The 25,594-nt window shown below is 50.0% G+C and overlaps 11 protein-coding genes across 11 annotated transcripts; 5 read left to right on the top strand and 6 right to left on the bottom strand.

Moving 5' to 3' along the window:
• Positions 1-1,748: 1,748 nt before the first annotated feature.
• Positions 1,749-2,963, bottom strand: M438DRAFT_318287 (Di-copper centre-containing protein; the record flags this gene model as incomplete). The annotated part of the gene is made up of 2 exons (XM_029902784.1): positions 1,749-2,750; positions 2,817-2,963. 2 exons carry the CDS (start codon positions 2,961-2,963, stop codon positions 1,749-1,751), a joined length of 1,149 nt encoding a protein of 382 aa, XP_029761321.1.
• An 868-nt stretch (positions 2,964-3,831) lies between these two features.
• On the bottom strand, positions 3,832-4,125 carry M438DRAFT_345318 (uncharacterized protein). Its single transcript, XM_029905426.1, has one exon. It carries the CDS (start codon positions 4,060-4,062, stop codon positions 3,841-3,843), a length of 222 nt encoding a protein of 73 aa, XP_029761320.1. The 5' UTR covers positions 4,063-4,125; the 3' UTR covers positions 3,832-3,840.
• Positions 4,126-6,272: 2,147 nt separating this feature from the next.
• M438DRAFT_256711 (cytochrome b5) lies at positions 6,273-7,015 on the top strand (the record flags this gene model as incomplete). Its single annotated transcript, XM_029899724.1, has 2 exons — positions 6,273-6,419; positions 6,497-7,015. Coding segments are annotated over 2 exons (666 nt in total), but the record flags the coding sequence as incomplete, so codon positions are not given.
• A 120-nt stretch (positions 7,016-7,135) lies between these two features.
• On the bottom strand, positions 7,136-7,931 carry M438DRAFT_272166 (uncharacterized protein; the record flags this gene model as incomplete). Its single annotated transcript, XM_029900539.1, has 2 exons — positions 7,136-7,227; positions 7,286-7,931. The coding sequence occupies 2 exons, from the start codon at positions 7,929-7,931 to the stop codon at positions 7,136-7,138; spliced, it is 738 nt and encodes a 245-aa protein (XP_029761318.1).
• A 459-nt stretch (positions 7,932-8,390) lies between these two features.
• M438DRAFT_272354 (eEF1-gamma domain-containing protein) lies at positions 8,391-9,888 on the top strand (the record flags this gene model as incomplete). The annotated part of the gene is made up of 3 exons (XM_029900559.1): positions 8,391-8,423; positions 8,482-8,671; positions 8,867-9,888. The coding sequence occupies 3 exons, from the start codon at positions 8,391-8,393 to the stop codon at positions 9,886-9,888; spliced, it is 1,245 nt and encodes a 414-aa protein (XP_029761317.1).
• Positions 9,889-10,631: 743 nt separating this feature from the next.
• M438DRAFT_272375 (uncharacterized protein) lies at positions 10,632-12,257 on the bottom strand (the record flags this gene model as incomplete). Its single annotated transcript, XM_029900562.1, has 1 exon — positions 10,632-12,257. One exon carries the CDS (start codon positions 12,255-12,257, stop codon positions 10,632-10,634), a length of 1,626 nt encoding a protein of 541 aa, XP_029761316.1.
• Positions 12,258-15,855: 3,598 nt separating this feature from the next.
• Positions 15,856-16,515, top strand: M438DRAFT_345315 (uncharacterized protein). Its single transcript, XM_029905425.1, has one exon. It carries the CDS (start codon positions 15,888-15,890, stop codon positions 16,350-16,352), a length of 465 nt encoding a protein of 154 aa, XP_029761315.1. The 5' UTR covers positions 15,856-15,887; the 3' UTR covers positions 16,353-16,515.
• A 129-nt stretch (positions 16,516-16,644) lies between these two features.
• Positions 16,645-17,574, top strand: M438DRAFT_334955 (uncharacterized protein; the record flags this gene model as incomplete). The annotated part of the gene is made up of 2 exons (XM_029903770.1): positions 16,645-16,795; positions 16,940-17,574. The coding sequence occupies 2 exons, from the start codon at positions 16,645-16,647 to the stop codon at positions 17,572-17,574; spliced, it is 786 nt and encodes a 261-aa protein (XP_029761314.1).
• Positions 17,575-17,825: 251 nt separating this feature from the next.
• M438DRAFT_405423 (uncharacterized protein) lies at positions 17,826-19,586 on the bottom strand (the record flags this gene model as incomplete). The annotated part of the gene is made up of 1 exon (XM_029909783.1): positions 17,826-19,586. One exon carries the CDS (start codon positions 19,584-19,586, stop codon positions 18,018-18,020), a length of 1,569 nt encoding a protein of 522 aa, XP_029761313.1. The 3' UTR covers positions 17,826-18,017.
• A 205-nt stretch (positions 19,587-19,791) lies between these two features.
• M438DRAFT_207961 (uncharacterized protein) lies at positions 19,792-20,722 on the bottom strand. The gene is made up of 2 exons (XM_029899386.1): positions 20,659-20,722; positions 19,792-20,383 (listed from the first exon to the last, which is right to left on the bottom strand). Exon 2 carries the CDS (start codon positions 20,265-20,267, stop codon positions 19,998-20,000), a length of 270 nt encoding a protein of 89 aa, XP_029761312.1. The 5' UTR covers positions 20,268-20,383; positions 20,659-20,722; the 3' UTR covers positions 19,792-19,997.
• Positions 20,723-21,979: 1,257 nt separating this feature from the next.
• Positions 21,980-24,987, top strand: M438DRAFT_374327 (uncharacterized protein; the record flags this gene model as incomplete). Its single annotated transcript, XM_029908496.1, has 2 exons — positions 21,980-24,823; positions 24,883-24,987. The coding sequence occupies 2 exons, from the start codon at positions 21,980-21,982 to the stop codon at positions 24,985-24,987; spliced, it is 2,949 nt and encodes a 982-aa protein (XP_029761311.1).
• Positions 24,988-25,594: the final 607 nt, after the last annotated feature.

The raw sequence follows: 25,594 nt of genomic DNA, 5'->3' as shown, positions 1-25,594 counted from the left end.
CTAGGAGATCACCCACTGTCCCTTCCATCTTAGTTTTGCTGATCCACGTGGCTCAACACGTGCAAGATTATACACCGCCGGAAGGAGCGAATCTCAAGCCTGTAGCAGTTGCTATCAAACATCTGTTGACATCAGTCAACCGTCCCACCAACATCAACATCATTGCCATCAACGTTAGTGAATCATTCTAACATCATCAACTATCAGCAAAACATTCCGACTACACCGACATCATGGCAGACTTGATAGACATCTTGAGCAAGCATTTCTCATCCATCAACTTGTATTGTCGCCCCAGGCGAGAGCCATTCATGCCCTTCAGAATCATGGCGGGCCAGGAGCTAGTCTTACCCATCGAAAACAACGTGGGCCAGGACCTTGTTCAAAGACACTCGTCACATGTCAGCTCGTCTTTGCCCAGACCAGTTCTGCCGGCAACCAGGGTTCCATTCGACTTACTCCCGCCAGAGATCATCCTCTTGATCTACGACGCTATCAAGGAAATCACACCCGAAGATTTATTTCGTCGCCAGACCTTCGCCAGACTCAGTGGTACAAGCAAAACATGCAGAGAGTGGGCCTTGATCTATCTCTTCGACCAGTTCACCTTCCGTGCACCATATTCAAACGGTCTCGGCCTCAGACCTCAAGATCCCGCACCGATGCTACTCAGGGACTACAACCTTTTTCGTCGCATCCGGAAAGTGAAGATCTTTATCGACAGTCGTATCATAATCACGAAGAGCATGGCCGGGATCATCGCCGACTTCATGAGCAACTTCGGAGACCTGGAAGAACTTGATATTGAAGGCACTATGTCATTTGACTTGTTTTTGGCTTTGTTGCCGTTGACGAAGACTGCTCAGCAACAGTTTGCTCAAGCTGCTGGACCTTATTCTTTGAGTTGGAGTCGTCTCAGCAGATGATTCCTATGTCACGGAGAACACGGAAGGAAAGGCACCGAGCAAGATCCCGATTGCATCAAGCACCACAACAACCCTCATTATGTCTATCACAACAAAACACAACAGTCACTAATTCATTCGAAAGACACGACGACCTACTTCATCACAGAAACAAGATCAGAGATAACATCAGTCGAAGATCAGATGGGCTTCTACGGCGGAAGCTATGATATTACATCGACATGAGCACAGCAGGAAAGACACATTGCTATTCAGATTCTGTATTGTTGTCAGTAAGGGGAGTTTACCATCACTTTGTCAAACAAATCATCCATATTCCAGCCTGATTGAAACCAAACCACATACCTCTGACATGCTTGTGTATTGATCTTTCCAGGATGATAAGAGTCATCATATCGAACCACCAACTTCTGCCATACTTATGGCTGACCAAATACACGATGGGTTTCGAATCAGAGTTGTTCCATTGAGAGTTCGCTAGAAGACCCATATCTCTGGCAGGTCGCTCCGGTCTTGAAAACATCTCGTCTCTCTTCGGCTGGAAAATACCAGCAGGCATGATGGCCGAAGAAGCGCAAAACAGGACCAGCAGTAAGTTTGTCGGCAAAGAAAAGCTGACAATGCATGAGGGAAGGTTTGTACTCGCATGGTATTGAAGTTGGGCGTGTCTGACCGGTAATTCTTGCTTCTCTCACATACTGAATTGAGTCGATTGAGTGCTGAAACTACCGTGATGACATTGACACTGCATTTTATCTTTCAAGTCAGGTCAAGTAGATGGATAAAGGCAGGCAAAGAGATGATCAAACCCACTCCTTCTCCTCAAGCATACACATAGCAAAACGGCCCTTCAACCGTACTCATCACATCCCCCATCGTGACATTCTTCCCCCTCCCAGCCCACCCGATACTAATATTCGTCTCCCTAGTCGTATTCTCACTAGGTGGCGTATTCAAAAACGTATTCGTCCCCATAATAGCATCTTTTCCATAAATCCTGTTTTCGGGATCCAGCATTTGCCAAGCTGTCCATACCAGATCAATCATACTGTGATGGAGGTAGAATGCAGGATCGCCTGGGGATGTAAATACATCGCGGCCTGGGTCGCCGCCCATGGCGTAATGGCCACCACCGTGGATACCGATGATGCCTGTGCCGGGAATCCCTTGCATTTGCATTTGGAAGTCGTAGACGTTTTGTGGTGAGAGGATGTTATCGACGATGGCGGTGGAGTTTGCGAAACGCGTGTTTATTTCATCGGTGAGATCGCGTTTTAGGCAGCGTGGGTTATAGGATAGAGGACCTGAGGGGCTGATGGAGGTGATGTTACCTGGGATTGTCAGGGCTGCGGGACCGAGGTTTACGGTCATGTTTTTAAAGGGCCCAGTTGTGATACAGCCGCCACCGGTGCCGACTGGAAGGTAAATTTCTGGAAGACCGTTGCCGCCGAGGACGACGGAGAGGTTGGTTTGGTCGATGTGAGCGCCATTGCCGCTCATGCTTGTCTTGCTGCCGTCCCAGACTGGGCTCTTTTCCATTCCTGATGCGGCAGAGAGACCCCAGTTCCAGTAAGGTTGGGTGCCTTGGTAGCCGCATTCGTTACGAAGTGCTTGTTCGTATTCCCAGAGGAAGTAGCGGTGCCAGCCGAGAAAGTTGCCTGTGTAGTGTATTTGAAGTGTTTGGTCGATGTGAGTGGCTACCCAATCATCATAACGAGATTTTGCTCCAGGAGCCCATGATGCTGGAGATTTGGCAGTCTTGTTCTGGAGACAGAGGACTGCATCTGTGTATGCAATACGTTCTCTGGGCGAGAGTGTGCTCCACTCTTTGCGCACTTGGACATTGCCGGGTTTGCAGGTCGAACTGAAAGGCTTCTTGTGCGATTTGACGGCGTATGTAGCATGAGATACTAGGATCTTGAGTTGTTCTTGAGCAATTGATGTGTCGCTTGAAGCTGATTTTGGTAAAGGATCGTGAGGAGAAGCCTGTGCGCTAGCCAACAAGGCAGCGAAAGCCAATATGGAGGTAGTCTTCATTGTAGAGATGCACGAGAGCTTACCATATTCGATAACTCAAACATGATGAGAACAGACTATACCTTTATACTTCGCCTGAAAATCATACACTGTGTTTCCAGCATTTCGCCAGTCCGTACTGATCGAGCAATTTAGCCGTGCCATACTGCAATGCGCATGCCTTGTATGCAAAGCGTTCTGAGTTTGCATGGTGGCATAAGAGTGTTGAACTGATAGGTCGTTATAGATCCCGATACACGGCATGCTGCAGGAGGAACAACGCGAAGGATTTCTGGAGATGTCGATATTAATTGTTCAGACCGCCTCGACCAGCCTCTTTTCCCAGCCGAGGCAGAGATGCGAGACGATCAGCATGAAGAAGTGCTGTCCCTGTCGGCATCCTGGAATGGATCTACCGGTCAGAGAAGGAAGATGAAAAGACGAGCAATCTTTGCCGAACACGTTCCTGTGGATGCTCATTCTTCGAGATCAGGCTCGAAGTCCGCATGTCAATAGCCTGTTCTCGCTGATGCATCCGGCCTCCAATTTCTCACGGCATTGACCTGTGGTTTCACTGAGATGGCGGAAAGGACATAGAGACACAACAGAACTTGCAATCATCAATGTTTCGATAAGTTGATGGTAGAGGCGAAAGGCCGTGAAACAAACTGAGTGGTTGGTTCCTACTTTTTGTGGTCAGTGTGTGCGGGCCGTCATGATTGTCTTTTTTGGGGAAACGTCTTGTCGATCACTTCCAACCACACTCCATGTTTGCTTCGTTTCTCTGCCTTGTGAAATTATCATCTCGACCATGAGTATCACTTTTTCTTGCCCTACGTAGTTCTTGGTGACCAGCCTCAACAACTACAGATGGACAGATCATGGTAAACGAGCGTACTTAGGTCCTCAGCGCTGGTGTATCATAATGCGAGCTGTTTGACGAGTTCATCCTCACTTTCCGTTTCCTGGTTAGGAAACACATGTTTTGTGGGTTCGAACGCGGCAAATCAGTCAGCTCATGATACCCTATACGCTCAGGAATGATAACATGAATAACCGAGCAACTTCGCATGAGAAGCAGAACCGAACAGAGACTAGGGACACAACGACTGCAGGCCATGGCGAGTGATGTTTAATCAGAAGGCGACGTCAGCGCAGATTGAGAAGACACGCTCTAAAGAACGAGTGCGAATTCCAAACCATCATCATCAACATATTATATACGATGCGGGCCATCACCTCTTCACCACCATCGCCTTGCCGGCGGTGGTGGCCCAGTGGTACTGAGCCAACTTGTTGTTGGCACCTACCCCTGAGGACGCCTGTTCGATTCCCGCCATTACCAACAACCATTAGAGCCGTGACGCTCCACCCCTCGCCAACCGAAACGAAACCAGTGGTTTCTTTCTCCCTTCCAACGGGCTCTCTACGACTGAGCCTTAGTAGAAGGGATTTGTTTTGCCAATCTGTATTCTAGCTTTGAATCTGTCTGCCACACATCACTACCCTCTACCCTCAAACGTCTTTTGAAGCATTCTTATGTTACATCCTGCGAGATGGATGTAGGCAAACTTTCTGCGCACACTCTCGGACATCATCGTGTATACATCCGGCCAGGCGAGAGAACCATTCCACTGGAGTAAACGGTTCTGACACGTTGCTTCGATATATAATGAGGATTCAAGCACGACGCATGACACACCATCTATCTTGGGGTTCACGCACTCTCCTCACACGCAGCGCACGATGTGAGCAAGATCAGGCCTTCATCGCTAGCAGATGGTCTCAGATATACCGGATGAGTAATTGACCTATCGTACAGATATAGCTCAAACTTGCTCATAGTTGAGACATCGCACACACAAGATTCGACCGACTTTCCGATTTCTACAGCATCACTCACAAAAAGTCAGAGTCATATTCTTCCTCTTCCGAATTTTCCAGCATCCTATTTCCTCTCTTATAGCTCATCTTCAACCCATCCTTGTCGTTCTCCGACAAGCTCGTCAGCTTCAGCATGCCATCCTCCTCCCCTCTCGACCCAAAGGCGACTATCTTCGTCTCTGAGGTTCCTAGCAAACCTGCCGGTAAACTCAACCCCAAGGCTGCGGTGTTCGTACCTGCTCCCAAGGCTCCCGTCTTTGAACAGGTTCGACAGCAAAACATAGTTCAAGGACTCCTCCAACAGTTCCAGACTCCCCACAGACACTATGTCTACCACCGATAGCTTTGTCGACCACCGACTCGACCAGTCTTTCGAGTTGATGATCGCGGCCAAAACCTCACCTACCGGTTTCTTTTCCTTACCCATCTAGTTACGAATCAATATCTACAAACCAGTCGTCGATAAAGAAGAGTACGAAATCCATGAAGTTGGGATACCCCCTTTTCTCCGTACTCGACTCCAAATCACCCGCGAATTCTACCAGCTTTGCAGGTTGCAGATTGTCCTTGTCAAGCAAAAGAAAAGCGACAAAAAACGAAAAAGATTCTTAAAGGATATCGAAAACATCAAAAGACATGGCCCTTGTTATGACAGACGCGATTTCTTCGTCCACATCCGGATCGAAGAATGGTGCAGCCGTGCAGCTTTGTATCAAAAAACATCATGGTTCAGCCGTGCAGATCTCAGTCCAACAAGAGCAATCCGTCCACAAGGGAAAAAATGTAATGGCTGCAAAATCATGTCAGAATCAAGCTGGTTTCCTCTGGCTCTACTTATTCTTCAACTCACGGGTCTTATAACGATGTTTATTTTTGGAATATGTTTGGGTGCGTTGAATGCACTTCCCTCTGGTTTACAAAGGCCCTTGCCTGTTGAATTTTGTACGGATCACAGAGCTGGCATTGTGGTTTGTGGTAAAGCTGCTATTATTGCTGAAGAGATGTTGATGGAGTATAGAGTATACGGCCTTCACATCATTTCGTGTCAACAGGAATGGTCGCCTTTGCCTTTTCCCTTCGCTTCTTTTAGATTTTAGAATACAATGTTTTTTGTTCATCGCACACTTGCCGAAGAATCAAAGAAACCTAATTTGGGCATTGCACTTGATGTGAGAAAATAAAGTTTTGGGATAGACGTTTTTGATGACGATGTGGTGGTGATGCCTCGGAGCTTTTGGAGCAAGACAGCCGAGAAAGCAACTCGGGCTTGGCAATTGTGCTCTCCCCCTCCATCGTCAAGTCCTCATAGACATACGCACTCTCTCTTCCACTCTCAGTTGCTCTGATCATTCAATCATGGCAGAAGTACGCCAGCGAGCCAAAGCGGCAGATCCTACAGTCGCACCAGCAGAACCCACCTCCGCAAAGACCACTAAACCGAAGAAGTCGGGCTTCAGCTTCACAGATGTGTTGCGAGTGCTAGGAGGTATCCTCCTCCTCAACTGCACATTAAGTTATTTCGTCACCTCCTCCTCCTTGACATGGGGTTGGCGACCCTGGTACTCTAAACCCGGTGTCGTAGCATCTTGGCTGGTATACCTCCCCACCTCACCCCCGCTACTACCCCTCCAAACCCTGTTAGCACAAATGCTGATATGAGAGGCTTACAGAGAGGACCACTCTACCTCACCGATGAGGAGTTATCAGCCTACGACGGCAAAGACGCCAGCAAACCCGTCTACATTGCTCTCAACGGCACAATCTACGACGTCACCGCCGGCCGCCACGTCTACGGTCCCGGCGGCAGTTATAATTTCTTCGCCGGCCGCGACGCAACCCGTGCGTTTATAACCGGTTGTTTCCAAGAAGACTTGACGCCAGATACCCGTGGTGCAGAGCTTACCTACATCCCCATCGACGACGATGTCGACGAGAATGGAGAATTGAAGAGAGTAGGGGGAAGGAAGGGAGTTACAAAGGCGGAGTTGAAGAAGAGAAAGGAGAGGGAGACTAGGTTGGCGAGGAAGAGGGTGCATGATACCATTGAGGGGTGGAGTAGGATGTTCAAGGGTGAGGCGGGGAAGAATTATTTCGAGGTTGGCAAGGTTAAGAGGGAGGAGGGGTGGTTGGAGAGGTTGCCGAGAAGGGAGCTTTGTGAACAGGCGCAGAAGCAGAGACCTAAGCGTAAGGATTGAGAGTCCTGATTTGTTCTGAGATTGGCTTGTTCTGGACATGGCAGTGAAAGAGAACATGATGTAATTTTGTACAGATATACAGTGTATAGGGAAAATGTAAATAGTAGTACACGATCAACGCTTGACCCAGGCGGGCATCTTGCGAGCCTTGAGCTTTCCAGGCTTCTTTCTCTCGACACGACGAGGATCTCTTGTGACGACGCCAGCTGGGAAGCAAAGTCAGTATTGCAGTAGTAAGCAGTTCATAGTATAGGCTCAACATACCTCTCCTCAATGCAGGCTTGAGCAACGGCTCGTGCACCATCAAAGCTTTCGACACGGCCAGGGCAATGGCATCAGCCTGACCAGTAGTACCACCTCCTCTTGCAACGCACCAGACGTTGTACTTGTCCATGCGCTCAGTGACCTTGAGAGCCCAAAGAGCACTCTCACGGTCGTGAAGACGGCCAAATGCCTGAGTCAAGGGCTTGCCATTGATCAGACATTCACCCTCACCCTCGACAAGGTATGCCACAGCGTTACTGCTCTTTCTTCTGCCAACGCCTCTAGCGCGGCCGTACTCGTCAACAACACCAGGCTTGGGCTGGTTGTGGAAAGGCTGAACATCACGCATGTAGCGTCTGAGAGCGTAGGCGACCTCGTCCGGCATGAGGTTGGGGTGAATGTAGTTCAATCGTTGCAAGACTTGCAGAATCTTTGTGTAACGAGCGGCCTTGACGGGCTCGTTGCTTCCCATCTTGTACTGTGCCAATGTCTTCCATGCGATACGAGGAGCATGTCCAGTGGGCAGAACTGGCAGAGTCTGGTACTTGCGCAGCAGGTTCTCCAGGTTCAGCAAGTCGTCGGTGAAGTCGGGCTTGCCAGTGAAGTATGAGGGCGAGGCGGGGATGATGCGCAGACGGTCCATCATGGCGGCGTAGGCAGCGATGCTTCGGCCACCCTCCATGTCATCGTCCTCAGCAGTCTCCTCGGCAGCAGCATCTCTCTTATTCGAAAAGTCGATCGGGGGAGCGGCGCGAACGTCACCTAGCGGTTGGTCTGATGTTGTCGAAGCCAGACGACGGAATTGTGGTTGTGATACGGGGAATCTTCTTGTGGCAGGTTGGCGAAATGAGGCGATTGCGGCGCGCAGGCCTGACCGCAGTGCACCGAGCTCCATGATTGTAGACCTAAGACTACGCCGGGAATATGTCGCTGTCGCTGGGCGATGGACTGTCGCTGCTGCCGCCGTCTGAACTTCTTGCCGGACGGGAACTTCCGGCAAAATTGGGCAGTTACCCCGAGTTCAACGCCGCCGCTCTTATTTTTCACATCCTCATCCATCCCCTCTGTGTAGCTTCTCAATCTTCAGTTGCACATACCCCTCACAATGTCTTCTTTCGGAAAGCTCTACACCTACCCGGTATGCTTGCAGGCGGTCAATCAGCACTTGGAACTGTTTCGACTGACTTTTTCCGCAGGGTAACCCCCGTACCACCGCCCTGCTGGCCGTCGCAAAGGCCAACAGCCTCAACCTTGACATCGTTCACACCGAGCCTGCCAAGGGTGTCGAGACTGAGTACCTCAAGCTCAACAAGCTCGGCAAGGTTCCCACCTTCGAGGGTGCCGACGGCTACGTCCTCACCGAGTGCATTGCCATTGCCATCTACCGTACGTTGCCAATTCCTACAGCCGCACACTTCCCCTCCCCTGCAATGATGAGACATATTATCAAACAGTTATCCCTGTCTGAAGACTATTGTTGAGAATTATTTTTGATCTGAATGCACCTTTACCCCTCACTTTTGCACAAAACATGCTGCCCAATCTATTTGCGACAGTGGGCTGACCGCAATTCGCATACAGTCACCTCCCAGAACGAGAAGACCACTCTCCTCGGCAAGACCAAGCAGGACTACGCCTCCATCCTCAGATGGATGTCCTTTGCCAACACTGAGGTCCTCACCGCCCTCGGTGGCTGGTTCCGCCCTCTGATCGGCCGTGACCCCTACAACAAGAAGTCCGTCGACACCGCCCAGGAGGCCACCGCCAAGGCTGTCGGTGCCCTTGAGGACCACTTCCTCGTCAACACCTACCTCGTTGGTGAGCGCCTCACTCTTGCCGACATCTTCGCTGCCGGCATCATCTCCCGCGGCTTCCAGTACTTCTTCGACAAGGAGTGGCGCAGCAACAACCCCAACGTCACCCGTTGGTTCGAGACTGTCACCAACCAGTCCATCTACTCTGACGTTGCCGAGAAGCTCGAGTTCATTGAGAAGGCCATCCCCAACCAGCCCCCCAAGAAGGAGGCCGCCCCCAAGGCTGAAAAGCCTAAGGAGGCCCCCAAGCCCAAGGCTGCTGCCCCCAAGGACGACGATGAGGAGGAGGCCCCTGCCGCCCCCAAGGCCAAGCACCCCATCGAGGCTCTCGGCCGCCCCACCTTCCAGATTGACGAGCTCAAGCGCAAGTACTCTAACGAGGAGACCCGCGAGGTCGCCCTTCCCTGGTTCTGGGAGAACGTCAACTTCGAGGAGTACTCCCTCTGGAGAATGGACTACAAGTACAACGACGAGCTTACCCTCACCTTCATGAGCAACAACCAGATCGGTGGTTTCTTCACCCGTCTTGAGGCTTCCCGCAAGTACATCTTCGGTGCCGCTTCCGTCTACGGTAGCTCCAACGACTCTCTCATCCGTGGTGCCTTCCTTGTCCGTGGCCAGGAGGCTCTCCCCGCCTTCGACGTCGCTCCCGATGTCGAGTCTTACGAGTTCAAGAAGCTCGACCCCAAGAACCCCGAGGACAAGAAGTTCGTCGAGGCCATGTGGGCCTGGGACGAACCTGCTCAGCCTGAGGGCAAGGAGTGGGCAGATGGTAAGGTGTTCAAGTAGCTTACTCGCCATTGGGTTTAAAAGAAGGAAGAGAGTGTAAACGAGATAATGAAAGGACATCAAATGGCATGGTATGAAAAAAAAANAAAGGACATCAAATGTGTTGTGAAGCCCAAAAAAAATTCGTGGCAGAGACTTTATCTCTCCTCGGCGCTTCAGACACCTGCGTGAATACACATCAATTCGAGCAAGCTCGAAGTGATCTGTCTTCATATACGCCGTCACATAACATGGGTAACAACATTGGGATGTCGTTCCACTCCGACTCGAACCATCGTCCTTGGCGTTGCCAAGCCTTCCCGTCAACTTCGTTTCGTCCCCACCTCTCTTTCTTTTACTCTTCTCCTTCGCCGCGTCGAATCGCTTCTCAGCGCGCTCGATTGTCTCCGGCATTCTCAGGATGCCTGATGAAGTCCAAAAAAATCCTCACATGATCAGGAGAGCTAGGGAGCTTAATCTCCGGCCTTTATTGTTCAAGGTGGACTGAGAATGATAACAGACGATTTCGACTCTGGTGATCGCTTCTAGCAATCTTCCATCCTCTTTCACAAGCAACTCGCCCATTCCTTCTGGTCTCTGTTACTATACTTTCATCTTCCCGCATTTTGCTTTGACCGCTGAGAGGAGGTGATAACCCTTTCTACGTTTTCCTCAGCCTCTCTGTGTTGCTCAACCACATTCTGTGTTCCAGCTTTCACTACATGTTGTAGCGAAAGGGTCCGGACCAACAACCACGAGCCAGATCATTCATCATCATCATCAGAATCCTGGTCATCATCCGATACAGCGCCATTTGATACAACTTCTGAGCCCACGTCAGAGCCAGGAGGAGACCCCCACCACCACCACCAGCTGTTTTCTACAGGCTCCTCCTCAACGTTGAAATCGAGATGGTATAGTCCAGCCCGTTCACTTATCAGGAATAAATCTTCTTGCAGCTCGCATGAATCTTCTTCCTCCATGGTGTAGACCTTTACGACAGAGAGATCGCAGAACTCTGGCACATCTTTGAATGTACTAAGAAGTGTGTTCAGGTGCGGCAGTATGTGGAACACTATCCTTCGTATGATGAGTGATTGGATACCTGGTGGTAACAGCTCATGAAGATATGGCGGGTCGCCATCATGGGTCAAGAGGTCCAGATCAATCTCGAGATAGCGCAACTTCGCAAACGTACGTAGGTCCAAGAACACTTCGTTGGCGTACTCAGGCATCATCAACACCAGACGCGCGAGCGTACCTGACATTCCTTGTAGAGCATTGAGGAATCCGGCTCTGACGATTGGGATTTCATGTTCGGGATTAAAGGCAAAGCTGGTATCGATTTCGAGTGTTTGCAGTGCTTTGAATGTGCCAAGAAAGGCCTCAAGACCACGCCAACCGATCTTACAGTGCTCAAGCTGCAGATGACGGAGGTTGTTTGACGGGATTTCCGAGAATTGGGTTGGTTCGTTGTGAAAAAGGTTTCCAACCAAAAATTCTCCAGTGAATGCTGTGAGGGTAGGCAGTGACAGGAGACTCACACAGCTTCTCAAGTCGACCGGGAACATTGCGGGAGACTTCACAGTGAGGGTGGTGAGGAAGGAAAGAATCGGAGTAGGCTGTCGTATTAGCGAGTGTGACTCGGCAGGTTCTTTCGACAGCATTCCGCATGCAGTTTTGAGGACGTAAGGCTGAGGTATAGGGTCGAGAATGGTGTTGCACAATGTTTGGACGAAGTAGCCAACAGAAGGTTGGTCTGGTTCGAGGTGCACCTCGAGTACAGTAGGCACAAGAGTTAACAAGAGTGCGATCTCTGCTCCCTCCTCACCATCTTGTAGACTCTTCTCCCACGATCTTCTGAAGCTGATGTCTAGACGATCAAACCCTCGATATCTCTTCAGCGCATCCACAAACATGCTGCTCGTGGTTGATGGCAATGGTAGTTTCTGATATAGCTGTCGGAGGCAGCTTGGAAGCAAGCTGGCCTCGTAGATCTTGTTGAGGCGTAGATCTTTGACTTCAACAGCGAGATCCGGGCGACTGATCAGCGTACGCAAGAATCGTTCAAGTCTCGTTTCCTTCCGAGCAGCGCGAAAACTACGTTGGTCGCGCTGATAGTACTTGTGCAACCACTCAGAGTCTGGCTTGAGCAGTCGAAACTGAGCGCTGACGGTTTTTGGCTTGACAAAACCGCTGTATAGCAGCGGCTGAGCAATCGCCCGAATCTGCTCTGACACAAGACACAGGTTGATAAGATCTTGCTGTGCGGTGTTGGAACAGTCGTTGTCGTCACAGCAAACCTCGGGATCATCGCACTCGGAAGTGGTATTCGGGCTGTTGATGTATCCAACGACCTGGAACCATATTTCGTTCGGAAGGTGTGCCATCGTGAGATGAGTGTAAAGTTCAAGTCATCAACCGAGGCGAGTGAGTGGAGTAGTCAAAATTTGAGAGAAGGTCGAGCGGTGCGTATAGGTCGATAGACAAGTGTTTGGTGAGGGTAGTTTGGCGGAGTGTGTTTCGCGTTGGCGAAGGGGAAAGTGATTCTTTCGGGAGTGCTGTCGAGAAGTTGGTTGATGGAGACTGTCCGTTACTCGATGGTGGGACCGTGTAGGCGAGAGGTTGACGCGATGCAATGGTTCTTTGGGTGATGGAAGCACGTTGCCAGGAGACACTAAGCGATGTTCGGTGGGAAAGCCCAGGGACGAGTTGTGGTATGGGATGTGACGCGGCAGTCGCAGTGACAACAATGACACGGTGCGAAGGAAAGAAAACCAACAGACAACGAATGAGGAAAGCAGGACAGAGAAACGCAACCAACTCGCTTGGCGTTGTTGAGGTTGCCTGTTGTCAGCTGGAGGAAATCGAACCCTCGTGACTTCCTTTCGTGGTGCAATAGCATGCGCCCATCAGCGATTGATACAATGATTACACATCTAAAATTCAAAACAAACAACGACACTGGATATGAGATCATTCACTATGAGTGGATTGGCCTCTGTATACTTACCAAAAAGCCGTTATTGCATTTATGCCTTTCTTGTTATCCTTCTTTTACTCTGCGGCGAAGGTGTCCGGAACAGAACTGACATTAGCGCACTTGCACCAGTGCGATGTTCCTCGCCTACTTCAATCTTCTTCTCGTTTGCTTTCATGTTCCTCCTTGTCGGCTTTCATTTTCTCGTCTGCGTATTCCCTCTTTCTTGCCAAACAATCACCTCTTTTTCTCTTCCAGTTACCCTTTTTACTTCATCTGCTTCTTGCTGCTCCAATCTGTTTGTCTGCTAGATCTGAGTCTCTGGCCAGATGACAAAATTGACCAATCCTTGTATCTATCTAGTGAACGATTCAATGTGTTGGTTTTTGGAAGTTTACGCTATGTATCTTGGGAGTTCAGTCACTTAGATAATGCTTCCAAGTTCGGCCATCGATTGACGTGTAATCGCTGGCAGCTTCCAGGAAGTCCACAAAATGTAGAAGTTGAAGCTTCTTGACATGCCTAACTCGCATGTCGAGATTGGCGATACGGTCATCTTCTTCCCGAGACTTCACAACGTTGTCCCTTTGTTCGGACTTGGTCTTTTGATAACACTTCGAGTCTCACACTTCCATTGCAGGATGTTGTGGTTCCAACTAGCCGTGTTGGTCGGCGTTTCCGCGTAGGAAGTTTTAATACATCTTTCAGTTGGCCGATGATGTAGAGGAAACAAACTTGCCTCGTTTCGAATTGCCGAAATTGTTCGCCTGTGGAAGTACTGAAAAGCTGCTCGAAATTGACCAGAGACCTTGCGAAGCTGCCATTCAAAGGCACGAGTATCTGAGCCGAATTAGTTATCTGAGGATGGCACAAAGGGGCACTTAAGAAGGACATTGTGCCAGGACCTACTCTATTCCCAGCTCCATGTTGTTAAAATGCAGTTAATCTAAATGATTGTACTTTGTGCTTACTCTGTACAATCATACAAATGACAAGACGATGCAAGCGGCCTCGTAGAGGGATGACTCAAAACAAACATCAAGGAGAAAATCGTGGTAACGTCCTCCCTGTGTAGTAACCTTCGTCAGGTCAACTCCCATTGCAGTGATGTGTGACCAATCCACCCATCGAAATGCACAATGATTTTGAGCGACAGCACATCATCCACAGAGAGCGAGGGTTGGAGGCCTTCTCTTTGGACCTAGCTCTACTTTCGAAAATCATCGTGCATAGCAGCAACGTCAGGTTCCATGCAAGCCGAGTTTCTTTGTTTGCAAGGAGTTTGGGCCTTTTAAACCCCTATATCTTCTCCAAAAACGATCAATTTTCTCACATTTCATCTTTCCTGGAGCGAGAGGCAGGGATTACTACACGCAAGGTTTCACCGTCATCTTCACCGGATCTCAGTTATCCTTCACTCAACCTCAGGCATCTTTCACTCGCCAGCTAAAACAAGTTCCTCTGGAGCTCCCTCATCGTCTAATTCTCCCCCTCTCATCATCTCATCCTCCCACAGATCCTCCGTTCCCCAGCCAAGATGGAGTCCGCCCAAATGATCACAGATCCTTCATACCAAGGAGCTTCGGCAGAGACCATCGCCACAAAAACGTTCCAATACTGGAAGCGCACTCTGAAGCAGCATGGCTTGAACACTTCTCTTCTATGGCCTCAAGATTTCCAATGGCTGCTCCCAGGGCCCGGAACTACTCAACAGCAGCTGGACATCTTCTGCGCCCTACGCGATCATCCACTTAGCAGACCCAACAGTGATCTGATGCGTATCGTTCAGCTTGAGCCATCAACACAGAATTCACCTCCGACTCCTCCAGGACATCATTTTTACATCCGCTCGTGGCAGTTCACTCAAGACCAGCTCGAGAAAGTGATCAGATTCCTGTGTAGGCAGGATATCTTACTCTCAGAAGCCACACACTGGGAGAACACTTCGATCATCTACAACAACAAGACTCAGCCCTGCACATACACCATTCGATATGTAGACATGGTTTCTGGACCTCAGAGACCCACCGACCGGCACACCAAGGACTTCGCTGCAGACGAACGAGCACCAGGAGTACTTCTTGAGTTTTTGGCAGCAGTTGAACAACTCTTCCCGGAAGTCGCTGCGGCTGTTGAACTACACCTAGTGAAGCAAGCATCAGTGGACGGATTTGAATCGTCTTCACTTGCTGAGGAGATTGAACGTGTCCTGATCGAATACCTTGGTCATCCATCTCTCCTTAATCGCCCACAAGGCGGTGACTATGTGAGCTTCGTCCCGTTTTATGACGACGTCGACCTTTTCAGGAAGCTTCACACTCACTACTTCACCGGCTTTCTCAGTGGTGCCAGCGATATTGCCATCAACCCGCGCATGACAACTGCTCTCTCCGACCACTTCGAAGAAATCCAGGCATTTTCAAATTCTTATCCATCTCATACTGGTACGGTCCAACATCACTTCTCAGATGGAATCCGCAAAGCAGCTATGAAGAGCGCCGAGCCGATGTTGTACCACGGCACAGCCATCCTTATCTTGTTGGGCAAAGGCATTACCTATGAACAGTATCTTGGAGAGAAGACATTCTTCGAGAGCAATGCTCGGTCAGCTTACTTGGTGCATGACTTTCTCTCAAGACTCGCAGGAACAGAAGAGATCAACACGAGCCCAGGTGCATCGTGGAATCCTAAGGCGTTCAACACTCATCATGTTGCCTTCGCGGATTTCTGGCCTTGGCTGTGGCATTCACGCACAACTCTAATTGATGCGATTCGCTTCACCCAGCAGTATTTGAGCATCGTACGTCCTTTGATCGTCGCCACCTGGAGCCGACCAGTCACTTCTATCGTACGAGCCAACTTCCAGAATGAGGGCGGCATGACCCATGGTTTGAGTCTGTTGGCAGTGGTCGGCGAGATCACAATCCAATACCATGGCTCTCAAGACGACGACGATAGCGCTTTCCTAGCCATTCCTCACATCCACCCAGGCTTCGAGAAATACGTCGATGCCAGTCTTCACCAAATCCTCCTCAGATTCATGGACCTCACTTGGCAAATGACCATACATCTCGCCGACGAAGCCCGAAAGCTTTTGGAAGAGGACCACGCCCAGAAAATTACCAGAACTAGGAAGGCTCATTGCATGGAGATTATCGAGCGAATTGAACACCAACGTGCATCGGACCCTGACATGCGTGCTTTCATGCAAAACTTCCGACAAGCCAGCGAGGATTTGCGAGGTGGATGGATCAGCATGCATCCCCCACCCGAGGTTGAAGATTACAGACCCCTGCCAAACGAGAACGGTCGAGCAAGAATTGTGGCAATCGGCCGTGCTGAAGGACATCCACACTCAGGCCAACGCGCGCAGCAGCTCGAAACTCTCTGGTCTCAGAGAGTAGACAATCTCTCATACTCCGGCGGAAAGTACAAGCAGAAATGGATGGATGATTTCTTGGGCTTGGAGAGAGGCCAGCAGATGTTTCCTCCGTTCCGCGACTAGGATGCATGAAGGTCAGTACCTCGGACGGATGTTCCTGGGTTTCAGACGGCAGTGAGACGGGGATGGCTAGAGGCTTTGACAGTCCGGCATTCGGAGGGAGGTCGTATTAAGCTGCAGTTCATAGATCGAGAAGAAGCTCATCAATGCAGAAAAATCTGGCAACGTATATCATCATTTCCAAACCACAAGAATGAAAGACTTGCAGGTGCTCGATGTTGACTTCAATGATGAGGGATTTCGTTTCGCTCGTTGGCTTTAGGATGATAGCTTTGCCATAAAGTTTAAGTTCAATATGAACACCAAGGTTATTCCTGAGCGATTACAGGAAGTCAGGCCGCTCTCATACACCGGATTTGGTATTGACATTGTCGACGTTGGCGGCAATGCAATCGGACGTTCCGCTGACACCGACTTGATTCCGGACGCCAACATTCTTTGCACTCGTTTCAGTCGTCAAGCCTAGGCTCAAGACCTCTGAGACATGTGTATTGCTATACACAAAGCCCATGAACTTGTTGCTTGGAGACTTGAGCGGCCTACTGTAGTTCAATAAAATGGAGTCAAGGGCCTTGCGCCAATATCCGCAGCGGCCAGAACAGAGATTCCATTGCAGAACCGTCCACCCAGATCTCTGGACACGCTCTATCTGCTTGACAGATTTCTTCTGGGACGCTTTCCGCTAGGTGGTACGTTCCGCTCAGCTTCCAAGGTACGTAAGCCAGGCTCGACCGAGGACCTGCAAACCTTTGTCGCATTTGTCAAGCGTCCTGAATACATCGGTCATCCTTGGGATTCTTTCTGGGTATCCTGCTTTGACAACGACTACAGATGGGACAACAAAATCATCGGAAAGAACTTGGCGGTACTGAGAAGCGTGCGAACCGTGTCCACTCACACGCGTCAAGGTGCCGGGAAGATCGCTGAGACATCTTACATCCTTGGTCCTCCTGGAACTTCCGGTGCGGAGAAGAAAGAGGGGAAGGGAAAAGAAAAGAGGAAGAAGCGTGCTGCGTCTTCTGACGACGAGGCTGGGGGCTTGGAGAAACCAGTTTCGAGCAAGTCGAGGCCTCCTAGGTCCAAATATGCCCCTACCGAAGAGCCGGACAAGAAACGAGAGGCTAAGAAGAGAGGTAGTGGCAACTCGGCTGCGCCCTTATCAGCTGACTTCTTAGACCCGCCTGCTAGTGGACGCAAATCTCGAAAGCTTGTTAGGGAGGAATAATTGAAGTATAGCTGTAGGATTGTACAATTGCGACATTTTCAGGGGCAGCCTCCGTTGAGAGCGTGATAGTTAGCGCCTCTCTGCGGACGACTAGAGTGATGTTGAAAACATTGTGCATTTTTACAGGCCGAATAACTCTAGACATGGCCGTGGGGGATGGCTAGAAGTGACAAAATTTAGCACAAGGGGAGGGGGGGGGNGGGAGGTGGGAGGATGAAGATGAAGAGTTTGATTCGGAAGCTTGCTATGTAGGGGACAACCCAAGGAGTGTTGATTCAGACGATGAGTCCGACGGCGGTTTCAATTCTGGTCAAACCATGGTTTCATTGTTTTGGAGTCGGTCATGTCGCACCATCGTGTCTCGCTATAATGATATTACTTGCTACCTCATGAGTCGTGCTTGATTCTCGTTCATTGCCTCCATGAACGTTCTTCCACAGCTTTCACCAGCCTTCCAGATCATGCCAGTGCTCGACGTAGAGCTCCTCGTCCCACAGTTCCAAGGTCACTCCAGCTTCAACGGCAAAACCTTGCAATGCGCTGGTATTGCCAGAATCGTCCTTCAGCCATTCACTATCGACAGGGCCATTTGCTAGAACGTCACCGTTTGGACTTACAACGATACTTCCCATTTCGACCAAATTGCCCTGTGCGTCCACTGTGTGGTCTTCTGGCCATGCGAATCCGAGCTTCAAGGTTTTGAGGTGAGAGAAGCGTGAAGGGACTGCTTGAAGAAGAGTGATGGCTGACTTGATGACGGTCTCGTAGTAGCTTCTCCGCAGGCAGAGATGTTCGAGGCCGTGAGGTAGAAGCGTAGTGATATCAGGTGGTTGACTGTTCATGTTTCCAAGTAGAGCTTTCATTTCGAGTTCGAGGTGACGCAATTGTGTAAAAGTGTGAAGATCCAAGACTCTATCAAAGACGTACTCGGGCATGGCGAGAACGAGGTATTGTAGAGTTCCGGATACTTTGTTCAAGGCGTTCTGAAATTTGCTCTGGTATTGGGATGTGATGGTAAGCCAACGCTTCACTCGATCGTATGGTATATGCGGATTCGTGACGAAGTGTGAATTGATCTCCAAGGTCTCTAGGCTCGAGCTCGTTTTGAGTAGTATCTCGAGAAATGGGCCATCAGTCACGCTGTATTCGAGCTTCAGGTGACGAAGGTGGTTCGGTGGGGTGGTGTTGTAATGGAACCGCATGCCGTGTGCCGTGAAAGATCGCAGTGTCGGTAGCGTTAGCAGCGGTATGCAGTCCGGCATACTGACCAGACTTTCTTGAATACTGGGAGGTCGGACGTTGGAAACTTCGAGGTGCGAAAACACTGGTGCATGATCGGTGGAGAGATCATGAAATGCCCATGCTCTGTAGCTCGCGGTCGATTTGAAGAGTAGCGATACGCAGAATCCACGCCGGCCTGGGTCGGAGTCGCTCGCTTCCAGATCTAGAGAGCGTATGTTGGGTAGAATTGCCAGCAACAATGCAAGTTCTGCCTCTTCTTGGCCTGTCTTGAGGCATTGAGCCCACAGAAGATGTGCGGGATATCTATGGCGTGACGGACCTGTAACATCTCTTAATGCGAGAACGAAGTCCTCGCCAAGCACAGGATCAAATAGTGACTTCCCAACCAAGCCAAAACCAGGTCCTCTTGAATGACAAAAATAATAATGATCGATGCGGACGTGTTTGACGTTACAGGCAAGGTGAGGTTGTTGTATCAAAGTCCGCAGAAACTTTTCGAGACGTGTGTTCTGCCTAATCTGGAGCGAAATTTTCATCAATGAAATCTCAAAGTTGTTGACGAAGTCTTTCTCCGCCAGTCGAGGGCTGCCGAACTTGATGAATGTACGATACAAGGCCGGCTGTGCGATTGCATGATGTGCTTTTGATACGAGGCAGAGGCTTGCGAGCGCATGTTGTTTGACTTTGTAGTCTTCGAGGTCTTGAAGGTGATGGGAAGGGGTGAGATGTACGACAATTCGTAGCCAGATCTCGTCGAGAAGCTGTGCCATTCTCGATGCCGTTGACAGACGTAAGGCTAGGCGCGAGGTTTTCTGCTTTTATACATTGCGATGAAAATTATTGATCCTGCTTTTGCGAGTGAAAGCCAAATTGTCTCGGAGCACGTTGCTGTCTTAGACATGGACAAAACTTTGGTCAATGGTGCTTGCAGGCAACGAATCCGGAAAGCTCGGCATCAGACAAGACTGAGAAGTGCATCGAGGACATGGATATGCTTTTTGCAATGAGGTCAACCCTGCGAGGTATCAAATAGCAACAGCCAATGCCAGACACGATATTGATTGGAGGACAAATGTACCTATGGAGGTCAAAAATTTGGAACATTCCATTACTCACGCGACTCATTATTCCCTAGCCCTGCCCCTTTCCGAAACTCCAAAGAGTGTTTTGATTCTGTCGTTCTAATAAGCGGTATAAGCTGGCGGTGTATACTTGAACACTGGCTTCGCAGGCACAGCAAGACCAGCCTCCAGATCACCAGGTCCTCCATTCGCTTCCTGTAAGCTGGCCGCTCGACGTTCACGTTCTGCCTTCTCGGCGGCGAAGCGGTTCATATCTGCTTGCATGCCTCTGGTGTATAGGCGTGGTATGAACCACCAGACGAAGGCCAAACAAATGACACATAGCCCGGCGAGGACTCCGACAGGAATGGCCCATGATGGTGTACCCATGATGATGTTTGGTAATGATCGTGTGCAGAGGACCAAGTTGAGGTGTAATGCGATGGTTAAATGAGGCGAGACGGATGAAACTGAGGCGTCAAAGAAGCTTTGCTCGGCGAGAGAAGCTTTGGCTGGTCAGTATGGGTCTTGAGAGGTGTGTAGACGTGGTGGTGCGACTGACTTTATTCAGTCCTCTATTCTCACTGCTTTTGTTTCGGATCTGAGTACTTTTGCAGCTTGGCCAGCTTCCAGTGTCAACGAGTTTGGAAAGAGTAACAGAAGTTGGCAGGCTGGTAGACTCTTGGGATGCGTCCCAGGAAAGAGGATGCCTATATTGTTACAGGCAGACCTACCAACTAGAAGCGGGGTCAGCCACCACGTTGTAAGTATCGGTACTTACAAGCGTAGGATTGATCTTCATTTCACCGTCCATGGTCAGACTTGTTGGTGTTGAGAAACATAATCGCGCGCGCTCTCATGGAAGCGCTGATTGAAGCGCTTGAATCGGAATAGTTGCTTTCCTGTCGTGCGTTTACTATAGGAATTGCTGTAGGCAGATGGTGCACTGAGTAAGGTATAACAAGAAACAAGCATCAGTCAAGCATTTCACCGTTGTGGGTAGACAAGGCTGAGACAAGTCTTGGTCATATGCTAGCGATGCTAAGTCGAATGTGTGATGTGCGATGAAGCGTGATTGGAGCATCGCACTTGCCCAATGACCCCCAAGTACTGTACGTTTTGAGCAGTGTCTGTATTGGCCGAGCGACATCAAGGGGGATGTCAGCGGTACAAGGGCGATGAGCCGTGTTATCCGATGTGGCTTTCAATAATTGTCTGAAAAACTTCGCAGTGTCGGCCGGTAAGTTTATTCTTGGAGGACAATCGCTGTCGTCCGGATCGATTGAAATGAAGCTGACTGCTCTAGGTGATTGAGGGTGAGGTGTGTTCCATCTCTGAAAACACGGCATTGACGCGCTCCGTCATCGGAGTTTTGTCCACCAAACGCTTTGGCCCTTCACTCGATCGCAATTGACCCGGGCCTTTGATCAATGACTGCGGCCTATCCACAAGCAGTTGCGACAAATCGATCTGCTGTGTAGCATATGGCAAATCAGTCCAAGTCATTGATCAAGACAAGCGCTTTGCCAGGCTCGTCTAACCATTCTGTTCGAGACAGGAAAGTACGATAGGATGAAGGCATAGTACGTACGGAGCGGCCTAGGGTATTCGAGCCGCAGAAGCTTGTTCGGCGCCATGTCCAGGACGTCGAGTAAACCGGCTTGGGTTGTGAAGCGACTTCCTCCATGCTTGTTTTGCATGGAACAGCAGGAAGGTGCAACTAACCTTCACAGACAGCGAATGCGATGGACATGATTCGTGAACTCGTCTCGACCGACGACCGACCCACCTTCATCCTCGACAACGCAACGCCTGCTCAAATCATCTTCAAAAACGCGGCTTTCGACAACTTCGTCGCTGCTTTGGCACCGAACACGCCATTGTTCGAACCATGGCTTCCCAGCGTGTCGACAATGGCGGCGCGTGCTGTGTCCAATCCGACCTTCATGGGCGTCTTTGGTGGCAGGCATTGGACTGGAAAGAGCTTGGATTGTGGATGGACTGTCGTCTTTTGCAAGAAAGCCTCATGGACAACTTCGGCGCATAAGCCTTCGTGCAACCATGGCCTCGATACTCCTTCGCCGTCGCGGAATCATGGCAACATGGCTTCAGCAGAACCACACATCACGCACCAGCTCATAGACTGGACTATCAACCCTTCTCTCGCTGTCGACCCATGGACGAGATACCTTGTTAATGACTATCCATGGCAGAGCACGGCTATTGGTCCCATCGTCTTTTGGCCGTCACTACTGCGCTCCCATGCTGTATCCATCATGTCAAATCCCCAGCCTCGATGCATTTTCTGGGGAAGTGACTTCAAGATGATCTATAATGGAGCATGGGTCCGTCGCTTAGGAGAGATGCATGGGACAGCCCTGGGAAATCCAGTCGCACAGGGAGGTCAGGGGCTACATGACTACCACTACCAGCAGATCAGACACACAATGAAACATGGCATGGCCGCGACCGTTCGCGACGTCGAACTTCTTTTGCCAGTCGCTGATGGCCGTATGGAAGAGACGTATCATAACTCTGTCTTTACGCCCATCACCCAAGATGACGGCTACTGTGCTGGATTCATGTTTGAGTACGAAGACACTACACCTACCGTTTACAAGACAAATAGAGATAATGTCATCGCCAACATCACTCAGCGTGTTTCCAGGGCCGAAAGCCTTGATGCACTCTGGTCCATTTTCGTAGACGCGCTACACACGAAATCAGACGATGTAAGCTACGCCATGCTCTATACCGTCGATCGTCAAGCACCTATCACAGGCCCTTCAGATGATCATCTCGCATCTCGTGTCTACAGTCTTCATACAGCTCGCGGTATTGACACGTCTCGCTTTGGACCCACCGCGTCGACAGACCTGGAGTCGGTCTTCTCTTCCCTCGAAGACAACATTATATTGCTTGAATCGCGAGGCTCAACGCTACCGTCTGGACTATCCGTCGACACACCACGTGGCCTCGTCTTTTCAGCATATGTGATACCTGTAACCAGTAATCTCGGCGCTCATCTTGCACATGTCGTCATCGGTATGAATCCAAGGAGGCCCATTGACGAGAATCGCACATTTGTCACCTCTCTTCAAGACCTGTTCGTGCGCTCTGTTGCGGTTGTCTGTCTCCCCGAAGAGCGACGCATGGTGGAAGATGCCAACTTTGCTCTTCTTGATCAGCTCCGCCTCACCAGAGTCAAAGCGGAGAAAAATGCCGAGACCTTCGAGCGCATGGGTCGAAATGCACCGGCTGGCATGTTCATATATGACGGAGAAGGCAATGCAACCTACGCTAACGATGCATGCCTTAAGCTGTTCGGTATGACCAGCGCTGAGTGGTTTGATGCCTCGGCGCGCTCATCCGCATTTAGGCGCGTTCTCTCTGAGCAAGATCATAATTACTCGCAAGGACGTTTACAAACTCTTTTCACCGGGGCGATGTCCATAGACTATTCCTTCCAAGTCAAGCAAGATTTGAAGACTGTCTGGGTTGAAGGTATTGCTTTTGCAGAGCGCGATGAGACTGGGAACCTTGTCTCTGTTCAAGGCTGGGTGTCAGACGTATCGCATCGCAAATTCGCTGAGTCAATCAAGGATGAGCGATTGCAGGAAGCTCTGGCGAACAAAGAAGCAGCCGACAGATTTGTTGACATGGTGTCGCATGAGGTCCGCAACCCACTGTCGAGCATGCTGTTGCTTGTCGAGACCATCTTGAGCGTCCTCCCATCGGAAGCCAGTACTCTGACCACTCTAGCACCAGAGGATGTTGCTACAATTCTTTCGGCTGCGCAGACAATTGCCCTTTGTATTCACCATCAGAAGAACATTGTTAATGATGTTCTAGAGCTGTCCAAGCTGGATTCGAACCTAATGGAGCTCTCCTTCGAAAGTTCCAGGCCACTGGAATTTCTTGAGAAAAACTTACAAATGTTCAGTGCCGACCTCGTTGCAGCAAATATTGAAAGTATTGTGCAGCTCCTTCCAAGCTATCAAGAAACTCTGGTAGGTGCCGTCCTAATGGACTCTAGCAAAATGACCCAAGTTCTGGTGAACCTCTTGACCAACGCGATCAAATTTACAAGAGATACAAAGTCCAACACTCGAAAGATCACAATCTCTCTGGGCGCTTCTTCAAGTAGACCCACAGGGTCTGAGCTGGGAGTACATCTTGTGCCACTACGAGACACCTCCAAAGCCAAAGTCGACGCCCAGCTGCTTGGAACACATGAGGCCGATGCATTATTCTTGCATTGTAGTGTTGCCGATACCGGTTGTGGCCTCACGCCGAAGGAGATAAGCCATCTCTTTGAACGATTTTCACAGGCATCGCCTAAAACGCATAAACAATACGGAGGTTCTGGCTTGGGTCTGTTCATTGCAAGGGAGCTAATTGAGTTGCACTCTGGTCAGATTGGCGTCAAAGGTGAACCGGACGTTGGAAGCACTTTCACATTCTACATCAAAGTATATCGCGAGCCAGCCACGACAGCTAAGAGCGAAATTGTTCAGCCGGAAGCAAACGAAAGAGGCACGACCAGGAGAAAGTCCTCAACACAACCGTCTGGACGGAAAGCCACCTTCTCTATCAAAAATCTCCACATTCACTTAGTCGAGGACAACCTAATCACTTTGAAGGTGATGAAACTCCAGCTCTTGAAGGCAGGCTGCAAATTCCTCACAACAAGCGAAAATGGACAGCAAGCGCTCGACGACCTGGCAACATCAGAACTTGATGCGAGGAGAGACTCGGAGCCAGTTTCGATTATCTTGCTAGATTGCGAAATGCCCATCATGGATGGCCTGACTTGTGCACGGCGGATACGAGAGCTGGAACGTATTGGAGATCTTACACGTCACATTCCAATCATCGCTATCACCGCCAACGCACGCCCACAACAAATTAACAATGCTATTGATGCCGGGATGGACGAGGTTGTGGTAAGTTATGATGGACTGCTATCGTAGTTTGGTAATGTATGTGCTGACTTTCGTTTTAGACCAAGCCATTTGATATGGTCGATCTGGTTGACCGTGTTGAAGCATTGATTCGAAAATGGCCCTCGCGTTCAGATGATAGAGGCGTAGCCACACCAGCTGGCTGATCGCGACGCCCGCACTATCGTTCACTCGAAGTAACATCTTCTGAGAACATGTATTTGGATTGACTACGCCCTGGGCAGGTGCAGAGGCATGGCCTAAGAAGCTGTTCGCGCCACTGTTTTCTGAGGCTGACCACAGCGGTGCACTGCTTTAAAACTTGTTACGGCAACCTGCAATATCGGTACTGGCAGTCAGGACTACGCTGACAGGATTGCCAGAGCCGGCTCCAAAACTTGCTGGAAATGCTCGACGCGTCTGACGCCTTCGATATGTCGAGGCATGTCAGATTTGATCGCTCTTGCTCGCTCGTTGATAATGGTTTTGGCTGGTCGTGTAGTGCCAGCACGACGCGGTCTTGAAATCCTGCAGTGTAATCAGTGTAATGCGGTGTAAATGGGTGATAATTTTGACCCGCTATGTAGTGCTGTCGTCTATAATGTCCAAAAATTCCTTCATGGCAGTCCAGATGAGCCTTGGGCTTCCTCTCTCTCAATCTGCCTTTTTAATCGCAGCAGCAGTATGGACAAATGCGCGATCAAGTAACACCTCTACAGTAACGCTTGTCTTTACCAGCGCGCACTGTAACCCTTTCTCGAATAACGTTGGGCT

Source organism: Aureobasidium pullulans (genome assembly GCF_000721785.1).
Source record: "Aureobasidium pullulans EXF-150 unplaced genomic scaffold scaffold_8, whole genome shotgun sequence".
NCBI lineage: Eukaryota > Fungi > Ascomycota > Dothideomycetes > Dothideales > Saccotheciaceae > Aureobasidium > Aureobasidium pullulans.
Note: the sequence above shows the minus strand (reverse complement) of the source record. Positions and strands in the feature narration are given on the sequence as shown.

Excerpts from the sequence above, each read along its gene's own strand:
- M438DRAFT_345315 (XM_029905425.1), top strand. The coding sequence starts at position 15,888 with ATGGACCTCACTTGGCAAATGACCATACATCTCGCCGACGAAGCCCGA.
- M438DRAFT_345318 (XM_029905426.1), bottom strand. The coding sequence starts at position 4,062 with ATGGCCTGCAGTCGTTGTGTCCCTAGTCTCTGTTCGGTTCTGCTTCTC.
- M438DRAFT_207961 (XM_029899386.1), bottom strand. The coding sequence starts at position 20,267 with ATGGGTACACCATCATGGGCCATTCCTGTCGGAGTCCTCGCCGGGCTA.